This window comes from Dreissena polymorpha, chromosome 14 (genome assembly GCF_020536995.1).
Source record: "Dreissena polymorpha isolate Duluth1 chromosome 14, UMN_Dpol_1.0, whole genome shotgun sequence".
NCBI classification, from domain to species: domain Eukaryota; kingdom Metazoa; phylum Mollusca; class Bivalvia; order Myida; family Dreissenidae; genus Dreissena; species Dreissena polymorpha.
The window spans coordinates 14,665,492-14,683,241 of record NC_068368.1 but is presented as its reverse complement, the minus strand read 5'-3'; the positions used below and the strand labels follow the sequence as shown (position 1 = coordinate 14,683,241).

The 17,750-nt window shown below is 37.5% G+C and overlaps 1 protein-coding gene and 1 non-coding gene across 2 annotated transcripts; both read left to right on the top strand.

Moving 5' to 3' along the window:
* Positions 1-1,692: 1,692 nt before the first annotated feature.
* On the top strand, positions 1,693-1,855 carry LOC127859087 (U1 spliceosomal RNA). Its single transcript, XR_008039278.1, has one exon. It is a non-coding gene; the product is annotated as a U1 spliceosomal RNA (small nuclear RNA).
* A 10,822-nt stretch (positions 1,856-12,677) lies between these two features.
* On the top strand, positions 12,678-17,275 carry LOC127858482 (neurotactin-like). The gene is made up of 4 exons (XM_052395670.1): positions 12,678-13,411; positions 14,158-14,476; positions 15,098-15,169; positions 16,521-17,275. Exons 1-4 carry the CDS (start codon positions 12,734-12,736, stop codon positions 17,123-17,125), a joined length of 1,674 nt encoding a protein of 557 aa, XP_052251630.1. The 5' UTR covers positions 12,678-12,733; the 3' UTR covers positions 17,126-17,275.
* Positions 17,276-17,750: the final 475 nt, after the last annotated feature.

The following is a 17,750-nucleotide window of genomic DNA, read 5'->3' as shown; positions in this document are numbered from 1 at the left end:
ATTTTGCTGGTCGAGCAGCATCTAGATACTGCTCGAGCAGCAAAAATGCCGCTAGAGCAGTAATTTAATGCTCGAGCAGCATTTAAAGCGGCATTTTAACGTTTGGGGAAATTGACAAAATTGAAAAATGTTGTTTCAGAATCGCAAATTTTCGTTTTAGTTGTGATATTTGTGAGGAAACAGTAATACTGAACATTTACCATGCTGTAAAATAACCATTATATGCATCTTTTGACGATTTAAAAACCTGAAAATTATAAAGCGTTGCAACGCGAAACGAATTAATAATTTGGAGAGTTCTGTTGTTGTCGTTATATTTTGTGAAACTACGAAGATTCCTTATATAAAGTTTAAAATACTTTCGTCATTGTAGGATGGCCGAGTGGTCTAAGCAGGAAACTTTTTACTCCTGGACTCCAGGGGTCAGTGGTTCGAACCCTGCTGAGGGTTACCTTTTTTCTTTTTGTAATTGTATTCTTGATTTTTTACTGGAGCTTTTTATATCCAATGTTTACAATTATCAGTATAAAGCATGTAATGACAAACTTCAAAACATGCCAAAATCTGTGAAAAGGCCCCTTTCAATGCTGCTCGAGCAGTACTCTTCTTCTGCTGCAGCAGAAGTTAAAGTTTCGACCCCTTTGGTGCGCCATAGTTTCGAGTAATGAGCCTGATTTTGCCGTCCGAATAGGTCTAGGGGACGAAAAAAATAGCATTTTTGAACTTTAAACTGATACCTAAAAATGCCGTAGTCACAGCCTTGAATAAATATTCGATAAAATATTCAAACCTGGTTTGACTGCTCGATAAAATACGCAAGTCTTTAATGAAGGATCGATACAATATTCAAACCTTGATTGAGCTTCTATTAAATACGCAATCATTGATTGAAGCCTCGATAAAATAAAACAAACAAACATTGACTGAAACCCCGATAAAGTAAGAAAACCTTGATTAAAGCCTCGATAGAATTCGCAAAACTTGATTGACGACTTGATAAAATACGCCAACATCGATTGCCCCTTCGATAGAATACGCCAATCTTTATTGGAGACTCGATACAATAAATACGCAAACATGTATCGAAGGTTCAATAAAATACACAAACCTTGTTTGACGCCCGATAAAATACGCAACTATTGATTGATAATCGTCGATGTCGATGAAATTAATTAAAACTTAAAAGACAGTTCTAAGTGTTTATATGTTTGTTTTTGCATATGGTTCAAAACTGGCTAGAGTGAGTACTCTCTTTAAACAACGATGAATTATAACATTGGTTTTAATTGGTTTTCTTGGAGTTGTTAAGGGGCGAGATAGCGTACAGTTAAAATGCCTCACGTTCTGAACTATAAATAGAACTACATGGTTGACTCAATCTCTTAAGCTATTTTTGGATTGCCTTATAAGGCTTTGTTAGTAGGATATGCTATTTATAAAATAATGTTCACTTCCGCTATGTATAAATTCAATATTCTGTAATCAAACATGTTAAAACAAAAAAGTAAGTTATATTAAAACAAAAATTATAATTCAGGAATATTTTTCTACCTTACAAAGATTGATTTAAATGTAACGTTTTATGAATAATTATATTTCAGACAAGCTTAGATAACTTCATTACTTTTGTCAATTTAACATGATTGCGAATATAGTGAACGACAATAAATAATAATTTGACTTTAACAAATCATACTTACCTGGTACAGGGAACACCTTGATCAAAAAGGAGGTTTCCCCAGGAAGAGGCCCTTCCATTGCACTTTGGTTGGGCTGACGCCTGCGATAGCCCCAAATGTGGGTTACTCGGGTACGCAATTTATTTGTGTGGGGTCTGCGTTCGCGCTAACCCTGAAAATTATCAGAAATGCGTTATTAAATTGTGAAATGTCACAAAAACAATATATAAATGTTATTAAGTAGTGCGATGGGCATGATTTTTTTTCAGACGCCAAATGTAGTCTAAATTGTATAAACATAGCGCTTTTACGTTTTTTATAACGGCAGTTGGTCATTATGAACACTTAATTGCGGATCTGTGGCTGCAGAGACTAAATGATTTCAACAATAACATTGTGTTAAAGGTTTGAAAGTTTTGTCACCGAAATGTTTGTAACGTTTTTCTGTGAAATGATATTTTAGAAGCATTTTTTGGTTCTCATTAGTATAACTTTGATAACAAGATGATGTTTTTGTCAACAAGCAAATATGTATTTACGCTCTAGAAGTGTTATTGTAGTAAAATCTTCATTAAACTTGATCTGAACATTTTTTCGAATAATGTTTCAGTTGAGTTCAACAATCGTTGTGATTCCTCGAAAACCATTGTCACCAAGGAGCGGGGCAATTAAATTGGAAAGGCTATTGTGATACCTTGTACACTCCTTAGAAGTCACATTTTTAGTCGTTTGTTAGGATATATTATTTCCATTATTATTTAACCATGTAAATAAAATGTCTGCAATGAGTACATCACCACCAACAACAAAGGTTTATTGTGATATACAGGCAACCGGCCCCTGACACAAGTTCTGGAACAAAATTGCATATATACACAAGCATTGGCGCACAAAACATCATCAAACATGAACTGGTTTAGAATTAGCATATTGGGCAAGGTAGTTAAAGATAAGTAGCTACCCTACAACGTAAGTAACTCATTCTGTCTAACTAAAGCAAGGTGCATATACGACGCTAGGTCCTTAATATAAGTTTTATTTTGACTTGACATTAATGTATGAAATTTCATTACATTGTGATTTATACGAAATTTACTCGGAATTAATCGTGCCTTTAAATATTTAAACATTGGACAGATAAGAACAAAGTGATATTCCGTTTCAACTTGTTTTGGATTACAAACTTTACAAATTGTTTCTTGTTTTGGAATATTAGAATACCGGCCCCTTTCTATTTCAAGTTCAAGGTAACCTAATCTAAATTGCGAATAACAATCCCTGTATTTTCGCATGCATAGGATGCCAAGGTACGTACCTTTTATGACTGTACGATGACTTTATATTTTTATACATACTCAGTTTTGGTGAATTGTTAATAGTTTCTCTTCATGATTGGATGTATTGGTCTCTAAGACGTATCGTAAATTCGTTTAAGAAAGTGCTTGAATGTGGAACATAAACGTTGTTCCAAACGTATCTAATTCAAGCCTTCTGAGTTACAATTTGTGAATTAGTGCCCTTACAAGTCTTACGACATTTTGCAGCAAGACTCGATCAAGTCACATTTCAACGGTGCTTTACAAAATAAGAAAGGATGTGTGATTCGCACTGCTTTTCCGTTACTTTATGAATACAAGTATACACGTTTGTCTTAGTTATACAGTTTTTACAAGTCAGTGCGACCTTAAATGTGCACAAAACAAGTTGTTCCCCAATACTTCACATGTAAGAAAACAACGCAACACCTTTGGACCAAACTTTTAATAGTAAACCCATTCTTATCCAGAGTACAGTGGAATCTCGATATGTCAAAGTACAAAACAAGATACCGGTAAATACTTCGAGATAACAGATACTCGAGTCATCCGATTTAGTACATGAGCATTTCTTCAATGAAAGCTCCTTTAGAAGCATTTAGCATGGGTATCAGCCCGTATTAAGCAGTTGTTAAACTTTGAAATTATACTCATTGCTTTATATTTAGAAATAGTATGGATTTCAAATGTTAGAAGAGGCTTAATCTCTATTTCGAGATATTCAATAGTTCGACGAATCCGACTTTGAAATAACGGGAGTCAAATGTTTGCTTAACATGATATATTTGCTTTCGTTACATTTGCACAGACACACTTGTTGATTCCAGGAAGTAGCACAAAATGGTGGACATCCTGACCCGGCCCATTGTGGACATTTACTGGCAGCATCGCTGTGGTCTGAAAATAAAATGAGGAAATTTTATCATGAAGGTTCTACACAAAGAGATCACTTAAAGAGGTGTCATGGGTACCGTCTGATGCAGGACGGCATTTCGTCCGTCTAGCCAGGAAAGAAAGTAAACCCAGCTTGTGGTAAACTTGAGTACTGTTTGAACAAGAGGACAATATGTCACTTAGAATATTATCAGTTTCTGTCAGGTAGAATCTCGTAACCACCCACCAAGAAGAATACTACCACAATAAATTCGAGAATACTTTATAAACTCAAACAAAACAGTAGAGCGATATCGCACGTTTCACGATAACCTATTCAGAGCTTATCTATTTTGAATAAAGGTTTCCGTCTGCTTAGGTTTATAAAGGGAAGTAACGTAACCTTGTGCCAAACGACACAATTTGGACTGTCCTAAATTGAAAGAGGTCGCAGACGACAGATAATTAATAGAATATGGTAACACATATGGTAGGGTAGAAGTCATTGTGATAAAAAGAGAACGTGCTCATCTTGACTCATCCATTTTAGAAACGCATTAACTGACTGTATTTCAAAGTCATTTACTTTATGCCGTGTTTTGGATTCATTAAACCATGATGTCTTTAGGAACAGTAACTTCATTTGTTGATCACTGAATTCCTATTACAATAAATATCATTACCCGGTACGAAACAAGTCCTGGCTTTTACATATCTTCGAAAAGAACACTCGAAAAGGAAATTACTCTTAATGAGCGAGTTCTCCTTCTTCCTACAATTGATATTGGCCTACATGAGAAATCCGTTTTCAATTAAACCAAAATTTTATAAATGTTTTCGCAATTCGTAAGCAAACCCGTATTCAATCTAACGATCATTGTTGCCCAGTCCTTCCTTCAACTAGAAATGGCGCGGCAGAGGCCGACGCGTATCCCCACGCCGCAAGCTACCAGGTGTTTAAGTTTCAAGGTTCGAGTGATAATAGTGAAGGAGGAGATAGTGGCCAGGACGACAAAAAGGCAATGTTGGGTGGGTGCGGCCTATGTGGGCGTGGCTCTGGGGTGGGTAATGTGGCTTGGATTTCAAATATGCTGAAATAGCTCGGGATCTTGACCACCAAACTGGCTTAGATTTTAATAAGGCTGAAATAGCTCAGGATCTTGACCACCAAACTGGCTTGGATTTTAATAAGGCTGAACCACTTGGGGTGTTGACCACAAAACTGGCTTAGATTTTAATTATGCTGAAAAAGCTCGGTATCTTAAACACCATACTGGCTTGGGTTTTAATGATGCTGAAATAGCTTGGGATCTTGATCACCAAACTGGCATGTATTTTGAAAATGCTGAAATAGCCCGGGGTCTTGACCGCCCAAATGGCTTGGATTTTAATTATACTGAAATAGCTCGGGGTCTTGACCACCAAACTGGTTTAGATTTGCTGAAAAGCTCTGGATCGTGACCACTAAACTGGCTTTGATTTTAATTATGCTGAAATAGCTCGGGGACTTGACCGCCAATCTGGCTTGGATATAATAATGCTAAAATAGCTCATGATCTTGACTTCCAATCTGGTTTGGATTTGCTGAAAAAGCTCTGGACCTTGACCACTGAAATGGCTTAGATTTTAATTAGCTTGAAATAGCTTGGGGTCTTGACCACAAAAATGGCTTAGATTTTAATTATGCTGAAATAGCCTGGGGTCTTGACTGCCAAAATGGCTTGGGTTTTAATACTACTGAAATAGCTTGGGATCTTGGCCACCAAACTGGCTTGGATTTTAATTATGCTGAAATAGCTTGGGGTCTTGGCCGCCAATCTGGCTTGGATTTTAATGATGCTGAAATACATGTAGCTCGGGGTCTTGACCGCCAATCTGACTTGGATTTTAATTTTGCCGGAATAGCTCGGTGTCTTGACATCCAAAATGGCTTGGGTTTTAATAATGCTGACATAGATTGGGATCTTGACCACCAAACTGGCTTGGATTTTAATTATGCTGAAATAGCTTGAGGTCTTGTCTGCCAATCTGGCTTGTATTTTATTTATGAATTAGCTCTGGGTCTTGACCGCCAATCTGGATGTGAAGAATATTATGCCGGAATAGCTCGGGATCTTAACCATAAGATGTTCAGTATTAATTTGAAGTGAATAAATGAAGAAGTTATGTTAAAACACAATTTTGGGTTGGCGTGGTCTATGTGGGTTACCCCAGGGTTGGTAATGGGGCCAAGCATAGTTGAGATTGACCGTATTGTCCTAAGAGATGTTCAGTATCAATTTGGAGTAAATCGGTGTAGAAATGAAGAAGTTATTGTAAAATAACCTAAACTAGATTGTTAACAAGGTTTTACTATATCCATACAAGGAAAACTGCCCCTATAGCCATATAAGAAAAACTGCCCCGCCCCCATAACTTTTGATCCAGGGGTCAGATCAAAATTCCAAATGCAGGGTCGCACATATGCTCATAGCTTCCATGTGTGTAAGTTGCAAGGGTCTAGTGCTTATAGTGTAGGAGGAGATAGTGGCCAGGACGGACGGACAGACGCCGGAGATAACCACAATATCTTTTTTGAAAAGCGTGGGGATAATTATACGAACGTTTTGAAATCGTTTGTGTCTTGTTCCCTGCCGCTCCATTAAGTCAGCCAATAAACAGGTTTCATGAGAACAAAAGCGCGAACAGATTAAACAAATAACTAATTTACAGGTAGTTGATGGATAAGACTTTCTGCAAACACAACAAACACACTCAGATATTGTCGGTTTCATTAAAAAAGGATGTAACTTCAGATTGGAACAAATAACAGACAGTTATCTCCTTTTTAATGAAATCGACGACATACGCATACGGCCTATTGTTGTTGTTTTTCATTTGTAACTCACGTGTATAACAGGAGCAGGCGGAGTTTATGCACTGTTCATGGTATCCGTCCGTACATTTGTCCGAACATTCTGAGGTATCTGCACAACCCTGACACACTGTAAAACAAGAAACATATCGTACGTATCGATCGAAAAGGACGTACTTACAACTTGGTAAAGCTGGATGTACGTCCTTTTCGATCGAGGTGGACGATACGTTCCTCTACTTCATGTGGTTATTTAAGAGTTTTTAAAATGGAAAGCAGATGATGAAAAATGACAATTATCTAGTAGAAAACATTGAAACAAAGAGAGCAATTGCTTATTACAGGCAATAACAGCCTTTACGATTTCTTTAGTCGTTTACTACTGATATTCAAAACCATGTTCACAAGTAGTCATGGGCAAAATGGCAGGTTTATTTGATGCAATTTGGTTCATTTTAACGTTATTTTTAACATAATTCAGCTACAGTGGAGTCTCGATATGTCGGATTTCATAAACCATTCACAAAACTAACAGGCGTAAAGTGTAACACACCAACATGAAATTAAAACTAGTAGAACACAGACAATTTTCAATTCCTCCATGGTGTTGGTAAGTCGGTCACAGACTTGTCTGTGTCAGAAAATCTCATGATATCTTGTAGTGTTCTGTGTATGGTACACATGATATCTTGTAGTGTTCTGTGTATGGTACACGTGATATCTTGTAGTGTTCTGTGTATGGTACAAGTGATATCTTGTAGTGTTCTGTGTATGGTACACATGATATCTTTTAGTGTTCTGTGAATGGTACACATGATATCTTGTAGTGTTCTGTGTATGGTACACATGATATCTTATAGTGTTCTGTGTATGGTACACGTAATATCTTGTAGTGTTCTGTGTATGGTACACGTGATATCTTGTAGTGTTCTGTGTATGGTACACGTGATATCTTGTAGTGTTCTGTGTATGGTACACGTGATATCTTGTAGTGTTCTGTGTATGGTACACATGATATCTTGTAGTGTTCTGTGTATGGTATACGTAATATCTTGTAGTGTTCAGTGTATGATACACATGATATCGTGTAGTGTTCTGTGTTTGATACACTTGATATCTTGTAGTGTTCTGTGTATGGTACACATGATATCTTGTAGTGGTCTGTGTATGGTACACATGATATCTTGTAGTGTGCTGTGTATGATGCACGTCATATCTTGTAGTGTTCTGTGTATGATACACATGATATCTTGTAGTGTTCTGTGTATGATACACATAATATCTTGTAGTGTTCTGTGTATGGTACACATGATATCTTGTAGTGTTCTGTGTAAAGTACATTTGACATCTTGTAGTGTTCTGTGTATGGTACACACGATATCTTGTTGTGTTCTGTGTATGGTACACGTCATAGCTTGTAGTGTTCTGTGTATGGTACACATGATATCTTGTAGTGTTCTGTGTATGGTACACATGACATCTTGTAGTGTTCTGTGTATGTTACACATGATATCTTGTAGTGTTCTGTGTATGGTACACGTCATATCTTGTAGTGTTCTGTGTATGGTACACATCATATCTTGTAGTGTTCTGTGTATGGTACACATCATATCTTGTTGTGTTCTGTGTATGATACACGTGATATCTTGTCGTATTCTGTGTATGGTACACATCATATCTTGTAGTGTTCTGTGTATGGTACACATGATATCTTGTAGTGCTCTGTGTATGGTACACATCATATCTTGTAGTGTTCTGTGTATGATACACATTCTATCTTGTAGTGTTCTGTGTATGATACACATGATATCGTGTATTGTTCTGTGTATGGTACACATGATATCTTTTAGTGTTCTGTGTATGGTACACTTCATATCTTGTAGTGTTCTGTGTATGGTACACGTCATATCTTGTAGTGTTCTGTGTATGGTACACGTAATATCTTGTAGTGTTCTGTGTATGGAACACATGATATCTTGTAGTGTTCTGTGTATGGTACACATGATATCTTGTAGTGTTCTGTGTATGGTACACGTCATATCTTGTAGTGTTCTGTGTATGGTTCACGTGATATCTTGTAGTGTTCTGTGTATGGTACACGTGATATCTTGTAGTGTTCTGTGTATGGTACACATGATATATTGTAGTGTTCTGTGTATGGTACACATCATATCTTGTAGTGTTCTGTGTATGGTACACATGATATCTTGTAGTGTTCTGTGTATGGTACACGTAATATTTTGTAGTGTTCTGTGTATGGTACACATCATATCTTGTTGTGTTCTGTGTATGGTACACATGATATCTTGTAGTGTTCTGTGTATGGTACACGTGATATCTTGTAGTGTTCTGTGTATGGTACACATCATATCTTGTAGTGTTCTGTGTATGGTTCACATCATATCTTGTAGTGTTCTGTGTATGGTACACATGATATCTTGTAGTGTTCTGTGTATGGTACACGTGATATCTTGTAGTGTTCTGTGTATGGTACACGTGATATCTTGTAGTGTTCTGTGTATGGTACACATCATATCTTGTAGTGTCCTGTGTATGGTACACATGATATCTTGTAGTGTTCTGTGTATGGTACACGTCATTTCTTGAAGTGTTCTGTGTATGGTACACGTGATATCTTGTAGTGTATGGTACACGTCATATCTTGTAGTGTTCTGTGTATGGTACACATCATATCTTGTAGTGTTCTGTGTATGGTACACATGATATCTTGTAGTGTTCTGTGTATGGTACACATGATATATTGTAGTGTTCTGTGTATGGTACACAGAGATAAGTTGCTATTTCGTCTGGTTCGTTAAGTGCTGTCCATGATCGGCCTTTGCATGTCGACGTCATGGAGACAATGTCGTATCGCTCGATTCCTGAAAGTATGTTATGACCGAATTACTCTTTTCTACAATAAGTGGGTTATGGAGGGACATTGTTAACTCCCGTGAAAAGCATTAATGTCATACCGTGCTTGTTAAAAAAGACAATGCAACATAAGTCAATCTTGTGTTATATGACCGTCTTCAATACATTTAAATGTGTTCTATAAGACAAATGACAGCTTAATACAGGGTACTAGTCATGTGGAACGCTCCGGTTAAACCTTCACCTGGTTTCAGAGGTATTCATGTTTTGCTTCGGAGTGGTCGTTTAATACAAGATCGACTGTACTGTGTACTATAAGTTGCTAAAGATCTACAGATGAAGCTTTGATTTCGATATCCCCTATTTGTGGATAACGAAATCAGATCTCTTTGTGCATATGTATAATTGTACGCCCTTTCCCTCCATCCATGAACCGCACATGTTCTTCGTGTGGTATTTGATCCATTTTCTGCTCGAACGAACACAATTTGCTGCAGACAGCACACAATTGTTTAAATAGCTTATACCAAGGTATTACAGTTTGTGTGATTGGTTCATCAAAGTTAATGCAACAACATTTAAGCTAGAATTACGATAGTATGAGACTGGTTACTGCATGATAGGTAGTTTTCACGAAAGAAACTTAGCCGCGGTTGTACAAGGTCATGTGAGAAAAGGATAAATTCAACAAAAAGTTATACACAGGTGCAATAAGAAGCCACTCAACTTGAAGTCAAACCACAGGAACTTTTAAACACATAAATACAGAATGTTTGTTTATTCATGTATAAAAATAGTTCCCCTCTCTAAACCCACCCCCCCATCCAAACACACAAAACAGGAATGCACGGCATATTCGAGATCTACGGCTACCCAATACAGACATTTTACTAGTACTACAGATGTTCATCGCAATTTCGTGCGTTCTAGAAGCCATTGCATGGCGTCACAGCTTGCTTTCTGGCAGTGAAGATTGAGTTTATGATACAGCACGAGTAAAGGTCTATGTGACTTTAATTTCAGAAGTTTTCGGAAATCTTTACTCCATGTATAGAGCCACTCCCAAAGCAAATTATATTTAAAAATTAAATGTTCAAATTAAGCGCTAATGTTCTACATAAAAACGTCAACATACTGTTTGCGTTTTCGACAGACACGTCAACAATATTACGTCACGCAGAGCTGCATCCCATAATGGTATTTCCCACCACATTTTTCTTCTGTGTTTTAAAAAGACAAAACCAACCGTCAAGCATTTTTTATTATTATCTTCAGAAAAATACTTAGCATCAAGTTAAGAAAGGTCATACTTATACTTGTATTCACTGTTAAACGGAGGTTGTTACATCATGCGATGGCTTTTCGAACTCGCGAAATTCCGACGAAAGTCGGTTGTTAAAATCAAGTATCTGTCACGAATGGGTGCATATTTACTCTATTTACAATGTGTCGATGGTTGTCGGACATATGCTGCAAAGGCATCCGAAGACTTTGATATTAAGGCAACGTAACAATGTCAGTGTCAGGAATCCTAAGAAATCCTTGTCTTTTGACGTCAGCAAAACTATGAAACATTCAATGTTAACCGTCTAATGGTATCAAAACGTGTATGAGTGGCACTAAAGGGAGCTTTTTTCATCAATTGGCCGAAACAAATAAATTTTATTTATTTCTTTATATTTTGATGTCTCTTTGTTATCAAGAATGAGTACTTATCAAACAAATACACAAAAACCACTGATGTAGATTATTTTCGAGTATTTTTTCTTACCTGGTGTATATATGTTTAGTGCAACCTATGTCATAGGGTAGAAAACAACCTTTTAAGTAGATTTTTGGCATGTTTTATTTGGTGAATTAAGTTCACATGTGACCAATGACTTTATATAGGCTAGATATCTTGGAAAAATCTTGAGAGCCTCCCTATAAACCTTTCTCTATTGACACCTTCAAAATAATTTAAAGAAAATGAAAACTTATCCGTCTAGAGCACATTTTCCTTTTTTCCTTCATGCCTTCATTACTAGTATATCGTCGGCCTCGATTGAAAAGGACGTAAGTGCAGCTTGTGACAAGCTGAACGTACGTCCTTTTCGATCGAGGTCGATGATATTGTCTTTTTGGTGGGTTTGTTTTAAAAGCATCATCTGTATACACTATAAAACAGGAAATGATGTCCAGATTACCCACAATTATGTGTCCTTTCAAACTAGACTCCGTGCATATTAATCCGACTACCAGTCATTCTTGTAGAGTGCTTCAATATATTCTCTTTTTTAAATGAGGCGATCAGGAGTATTCTGATTGAGAGCGAAATAAATTACACACATTGATCCGTAATAGTAGACATTTTGAACACTCGATTGTATCCGTGGGGCCTCCTTGGCAGAGAGAAAGTGACACGGAACCATATGACTTCTTTAAAGTTGAATTCAAATCCCGGCTTGTCCTGTTTGATTTTCATCAGGTGAAGAGTCTGAGCTTCTTAGGTAAGGTCGATTTTGTATGTTTCGCAAGTGTTAGGTCTGGGAAGAGGACAATTACAACGAGCGAGGCATGGTATAGGGGAGATAACCCTGTGTTATGGTTAGATAAGGGTTAGGGGTCGGGTTAGAGTTAAGGTATGGGTTAAGGCTAACCCTAACCCAAACCCGACCCCTAACCCTAACCGTAACCCTCTAACCCCCCATGCGCAATACAATACCATGCCTCGCTCGTTGTCGTTGTCCGCTTCCCGTTTGGTCTTGACCTGAATGCCAGTTAAGTACCTGCGGGTTTCCTTTTACACCATTGATTTAGCCGATACTTGCAAAATAAATGGACATCTGTTGACGCGATGTGAGATACTATATATCAAGATGAGGAAATCTTAATGTAATCACGGAAGCTCGAATCAGTGTCTGGAATGAATGTTCATAACGATCATACTGAACAATTTGCTTAAACATTGCAGTCTGATTCCTTCATAAAGCGCGCAATATCGTTGGTGCGCTTCTAAAACGGTCGGCTAGCCTCGAGTCTCATACACACTAACACCGACAGAAAGATCAGGGGCTATCTTTCTCTTATATTGACCTTGTATCTTATCACTTGTAGACCACAAACCTAGAACAGAGTTGAACCAAACCATCTGCACAATGGTTGGAATTTCGACGATTACATGTTTCTTTGTCTTCCTTTTAAAAGATATTGGCGAATGTTTTATTCTCTTTGACGGTTCCGGGAACGGAAACGCAAATGCGTCTGTATCCGTAGACGTTTCTTGTGGCCGAATTACCGGACAATGGAGTTATAAGGACCACGGATATTCTTTCCTTGGAATTCCGTACGCGGAGCCACCAGTTGGTCGGTTGAGATGGAGACCACCCGTGGCCTTGGCTGTCTCTAATGGTAACTGTTGGAGTGGCGAAATTGACGCCAGGGTACCAGGAAACGTCTGCTTCCAACCGGATAATAGAAATATTTCCCAACTTGTGGGTGACGAGGACTGTCTCTATTTGAACGTTTGGACGCCAAGTCTTGATGTCAATGCATCATTTCCGGTAATGGTCTGGATCCATGGCGGTTATCTTTTGTACGGAAGCGGAAACGACGCGGATATTGGGTATGCCCCTTCCGCCAGACTCGCACATGATCTGAACGTGGTGTTTGTCAGTATGAATTACAGGCTGAATGCCTTCGGGTTTATGGCATTGGAGCTGCTAGTGACTGGCTCACCGACTGGCACTTCCGGGAATTATGGTCTGATGGACCAAATTGAAGTTCTAAAGTGGGTCAAAATAAACGTGAGAAAGTTTGGGTGTGATCCGAATCAGGTTAGTTTCATTTTCTCGTGGACCTGGTTTTGCATACTAACGCAAAGCAAATAATAGCACGTCCAAAATAATTTCTATCGTCAGTCTCAATCGAAAATAACGTAACTTAAACTGATAACAAGCAGCAGTTACGTCATTTTCAATAGAGCTGACAGGAATGGTGAATCTCAATATATAAACTTATATATTGAAAAGGTAAAATATTTACTGTTGAATAGTTTGTTGTAACCTTAAATATCGAATGTTGGCTACGCTTAAATGTGATTTCTGATTGTACTTGTGGGTCCAAAATATTATATTATACTAAGTCATATATCGTCAGTCTCGATCAAAAAGGACGCTACGTAATCTGGCGACAAACTGACAAATTCTGTTTCTTTTGGAACGAATCCAACAATGATGGTTCCATGATGAAACCAAAAGACCTACACAGTAATCGGCATAATATTATGGACATTGACCATCGTATAATTAACCATGAGCATCATATAATGGATATTGAGCATCGTATAATGGGCATTGAGCACCATATAATGTACAGTGAGCATCATATAATGAACAGTGAATATCATATAATGGTAAATTATCATTATATAATGCCAACGTAACATCATATAATGTAAAATCAAGATCATATAATGGTAAATAAAGTCATGTAATTCACATTGCCATGTTAAGGCAGCTATGGCGTTCCATATTTTAGGCTTGGTTTGTGTTAAATATTGCGTATCTGTTCGTATTCTCAGGTTACAGTGTTTGGCCAGAGTTCTGGAGGCACTTCCATCTTCGCTTTGCAAGCGTCTCCACTTACCGAGAACCTGTTCCATAAAGCATGGCTACAAAGCGCTTCACCGGTCATGAACAAAACCGCGGCACAAGCATTCAAAGACAATGAGCCGTTTTTGAAGAACACCGGATGTTCCGATGTCGACTGCCTGTACAACTTGACCCAAGTTGACGTGCTGAGAAGCATACCATGGAACGAGTACCCCTATTGGTTGATGGATGACCTATTGTCTTTGCCGACAGCCGGACTGTTTGACGGGGCCTTGCCCATAGTCGATGGTTAGTAGCGCTAAACTAAAAAGAGTTTCTCAGAGATAAGGCAGAGTTGCTGAGTCTATACAAGTCAGTTACACGTACTCCCTCTTTTTTCAAATCCTTGGTTGTTGGTACTCCATGGAATCGTTTCATCGAGACGATTTTAATGTATACATTCAACATACTGAATTGATCAAAATGAAGAAAGCTAGCATTTGAAATACCGTTCTTTATTCCATTAAATCAAATAACGCGGGAATCTTTGTGACAGAATTTGTTATCGAAATCTCTCTTATTGTTCAATAAAAAGTGAAGCAATGTGTCAAAATGAGTAATTTCAAGTAGTAAGCAAACTCAATGTGTGTTCAATTGTTTTCAAATGTTAGCTGCAGATTACCGTTTGCACCCCAAACAAACACAAATATATTTTGTTCACTGAAATAACCAATTTTGTAATTTTACTGTTTAAAGTACATGTATCCAACAACAATCAATCTTGAAAGGGTTATTTTTAATACGCCCTGTCAAAATATTACACACTATTTCGTCCCTATCGATGCATGATGTATAATAAGTATAATAAGCTGAAGGTCCGATCGACATTCTATGATAAAACATTCAACTCTATATCTTCATTAATTTTAGGCTATGTACTTAAAGAGGCGCCATTTGAAGCCTGGGTACACGGACATGGTCGGGATGTGCCGACGATCATAGGTAGGTTCATCTGGCCAATGAACTCTTCATCAAGCGACTCATTTTGGAATGTCCCAGATACAATTTTAAACGGGCATTGGTAGCGCAGAAATAATTGTGGAAAAAGAAATATTGCTCATTTTGACAGTTTATAGAGTAGTCTGCAACACACTCGTTTAATCTCGTTCTTTCTGGTAATGGGTTTATGAATCAAATTTGTATCATTTGCTTCATTTGATTCTCTTTACAAGGATTCCCTTATTTTTTACCTTCATACTTAGCCAATTGCAGACTGGGACACAAGATGGCCGCCTAGAAATGTCCGATTGCATAAACTTTAAAAAAAAGTCAATTTTGACATCAGTTTAAAAAAAAATAAAGTGCTGGAGACAAACCTGCTGGAGCAAAGATCAGGTCCCGCATATGTTGGACCTGATATTGGCTCCAGTCTGTTTGCAAATTTTTAAAAGTACTGATAGATCAGTATACCGTCTTTAATGGATTTGTTAAGTATTTGAATGAAGTTTTGGATTTTGCACAGCTTGCGTTCTTATCCGTTTCACCAATTTATAATTGCAGTCATAACATTTATCTGTAAAATCAATGGATTTGATTGGTTTAAACAGATCACATGATCAGAAACGTAGTTCCTTTCATATCACAATTAAGAAAATTCCTTTGTATGCCATTCTAAATGTCTCATTTTCTCTGAATTTGAGGCAATTTTATTGGATAAATGTATGTTATGTTGAATGTATTGTTCCTATGAATGCACAAGAACATACATTAATCCCTTTAATGTATGTTATTTTTTCTATGTATTTGGCCATTATTGATGAACACATATGTTTAATCTAACTCATACCCGAAAACAATGTTCTTATGATGCTTATACATCAGAATTGCTGTTTGTTCTAGTGAAATGATTAATCAAATTTTCTTCCATTTCATATTGTCTACTACAGACTCTTAAACACTAGGGTTTGCTCAGTAAAAGGCAAATTATCAAAAGTTATTTGTCTGTTAATGGTAAAATGTTAAAACAGTGATGGAATTCTCTACTGAACCCATTACTCCATATACAAGCCTTAAACACCTCTAAGAACTATTTAGTCAACCCTTTCCATAATATATACGCATCATAACGCACTTTTCAGCAGCATATATTTGAACACACCGAGACAAAGAAAGATTTGCTCAAGATGAGCTAATTTTCAATTTCAATTTGAAAAACAAAACAATTTTTCATAAACATGTTGCGTTTTTGTTGAGATGTTTTTAAAGTTGCCTGCTGCATATTTCTTAACTCAGAGAAAATTTATACCCAATCACGTGATCATGCTTATATTACATACTGTGTTGATTTTCACAGGTTCTACGGCGCAGGAAGCAAACGAAGAACAACATATACCCGAAAACCGAGCACTTACACCGTCCGACAACTACGAAAAATATGTCCGCCAAACTCTCGGCACATTTGATGACGTCATTTCCGAGACTGCTCTAAACTTGTATCCCTCCACTGTGATTTCCCCCGACTATCAGATAAATACAATGATATCGGACTTACGGACGATCTGCGCAACTGACTACATGACGTTAATAGCGTCGAGCGCGTTCACGTCAAACGTCTACCGTTACGTAGCCACGTTTGCGACGTCACAACCATCGAGTCCGTTCGGAAGCTCGTTCAAATCTCATTATGCCTTCCACGGTGTGGACAGCTTTGCATTCTTTGGGACTTTCGATAAACTAGTCAATCCGCCATCGAAGACAGAAATCCGGTTCCAGAATACTTTTCGAGAAGAGATCATGTCGTTCGTGAAAAATGGACGTCCGAAAAGCAGCGATTGGAAGCCGTATCCAGCATCAACCGCCCTGGTATCAGAGGTCACGAACGTAACCAGTGGTTACCATACAGCAGAATGTAACTTTTGGTTAAGGAACGGGTTTTTCTCATATGCGTGGATAAACTAATTAATAAATCGTCGATCTCGGAGGAGACGAAAGTAACTCCAGCCTCCGAAAAGCTGGACCTAAGTTCTTTTCGAAAGAGACCGACGACGTATGTAAATCCTGATCAGAGCAAACCATTGTGCTTTTGTTAAAATAAATAACCTTCATTTAGTCTGACATACCTTGAATTTTCACCTGCCTTGGACTGAAGCCGGCGATAGTGCTTATAGCAAGAAAGATAACTTGTGTTAAGTCGATTCCGCTTTATTTAATCCAGTTACTGTTCTTTGTCTATTTACTACATCATCTTTTTTCGGCTTGCAAAGGGCCATGTATCAAACATTTTCCTTTAATCAAAACCTTTTTAATGCCTTTGCAGCAAACGATATTTCAAATTAAGAGAGACATTGATAATTTGCTCAAGATAAGCAAATTATTGTGCCCCCTTTGATTATTCAAAATTCACGAAAATAGAAAGTTTTGCAAAACCAGTTTTTCACTTTGAACATCTTGTCATCTTCTGCAGATTTTGTGAAACTAGGGAAGGATTACACGCTCTTGTGATCACAAGGAAAATGAATGTATATAAGATGGGTACGATAAATAAAAAACTTAAGTGTACCAAAATTTGACGTAACGTACATTA

Excerpts from the sequence above, each read along its gene's own strand:
- LOC127858482 (XM_052395670.1), top strand. The coding sequence starts at position 12,734 with ATGGTTGGAATTTCGACGATTACATGTTTCTTTGTCTTCCTTTTAAAA. Across the intron at positions 14,477-15,097 it reads GGCCTTGCCCATAGTCGATG|GCTATGTACTTAAAGAGGCG; the intron begins GTTAGTAGCGCT and ends CATTAATTTTAG. Across the intron at positions 15,170-16,520 it reads GGATGTGCCGACGATCATAG|GTTCTACGGCGCAGGAAGCA; the intron begins GTAGGTTCATCT and ends TGATTTTCACAG.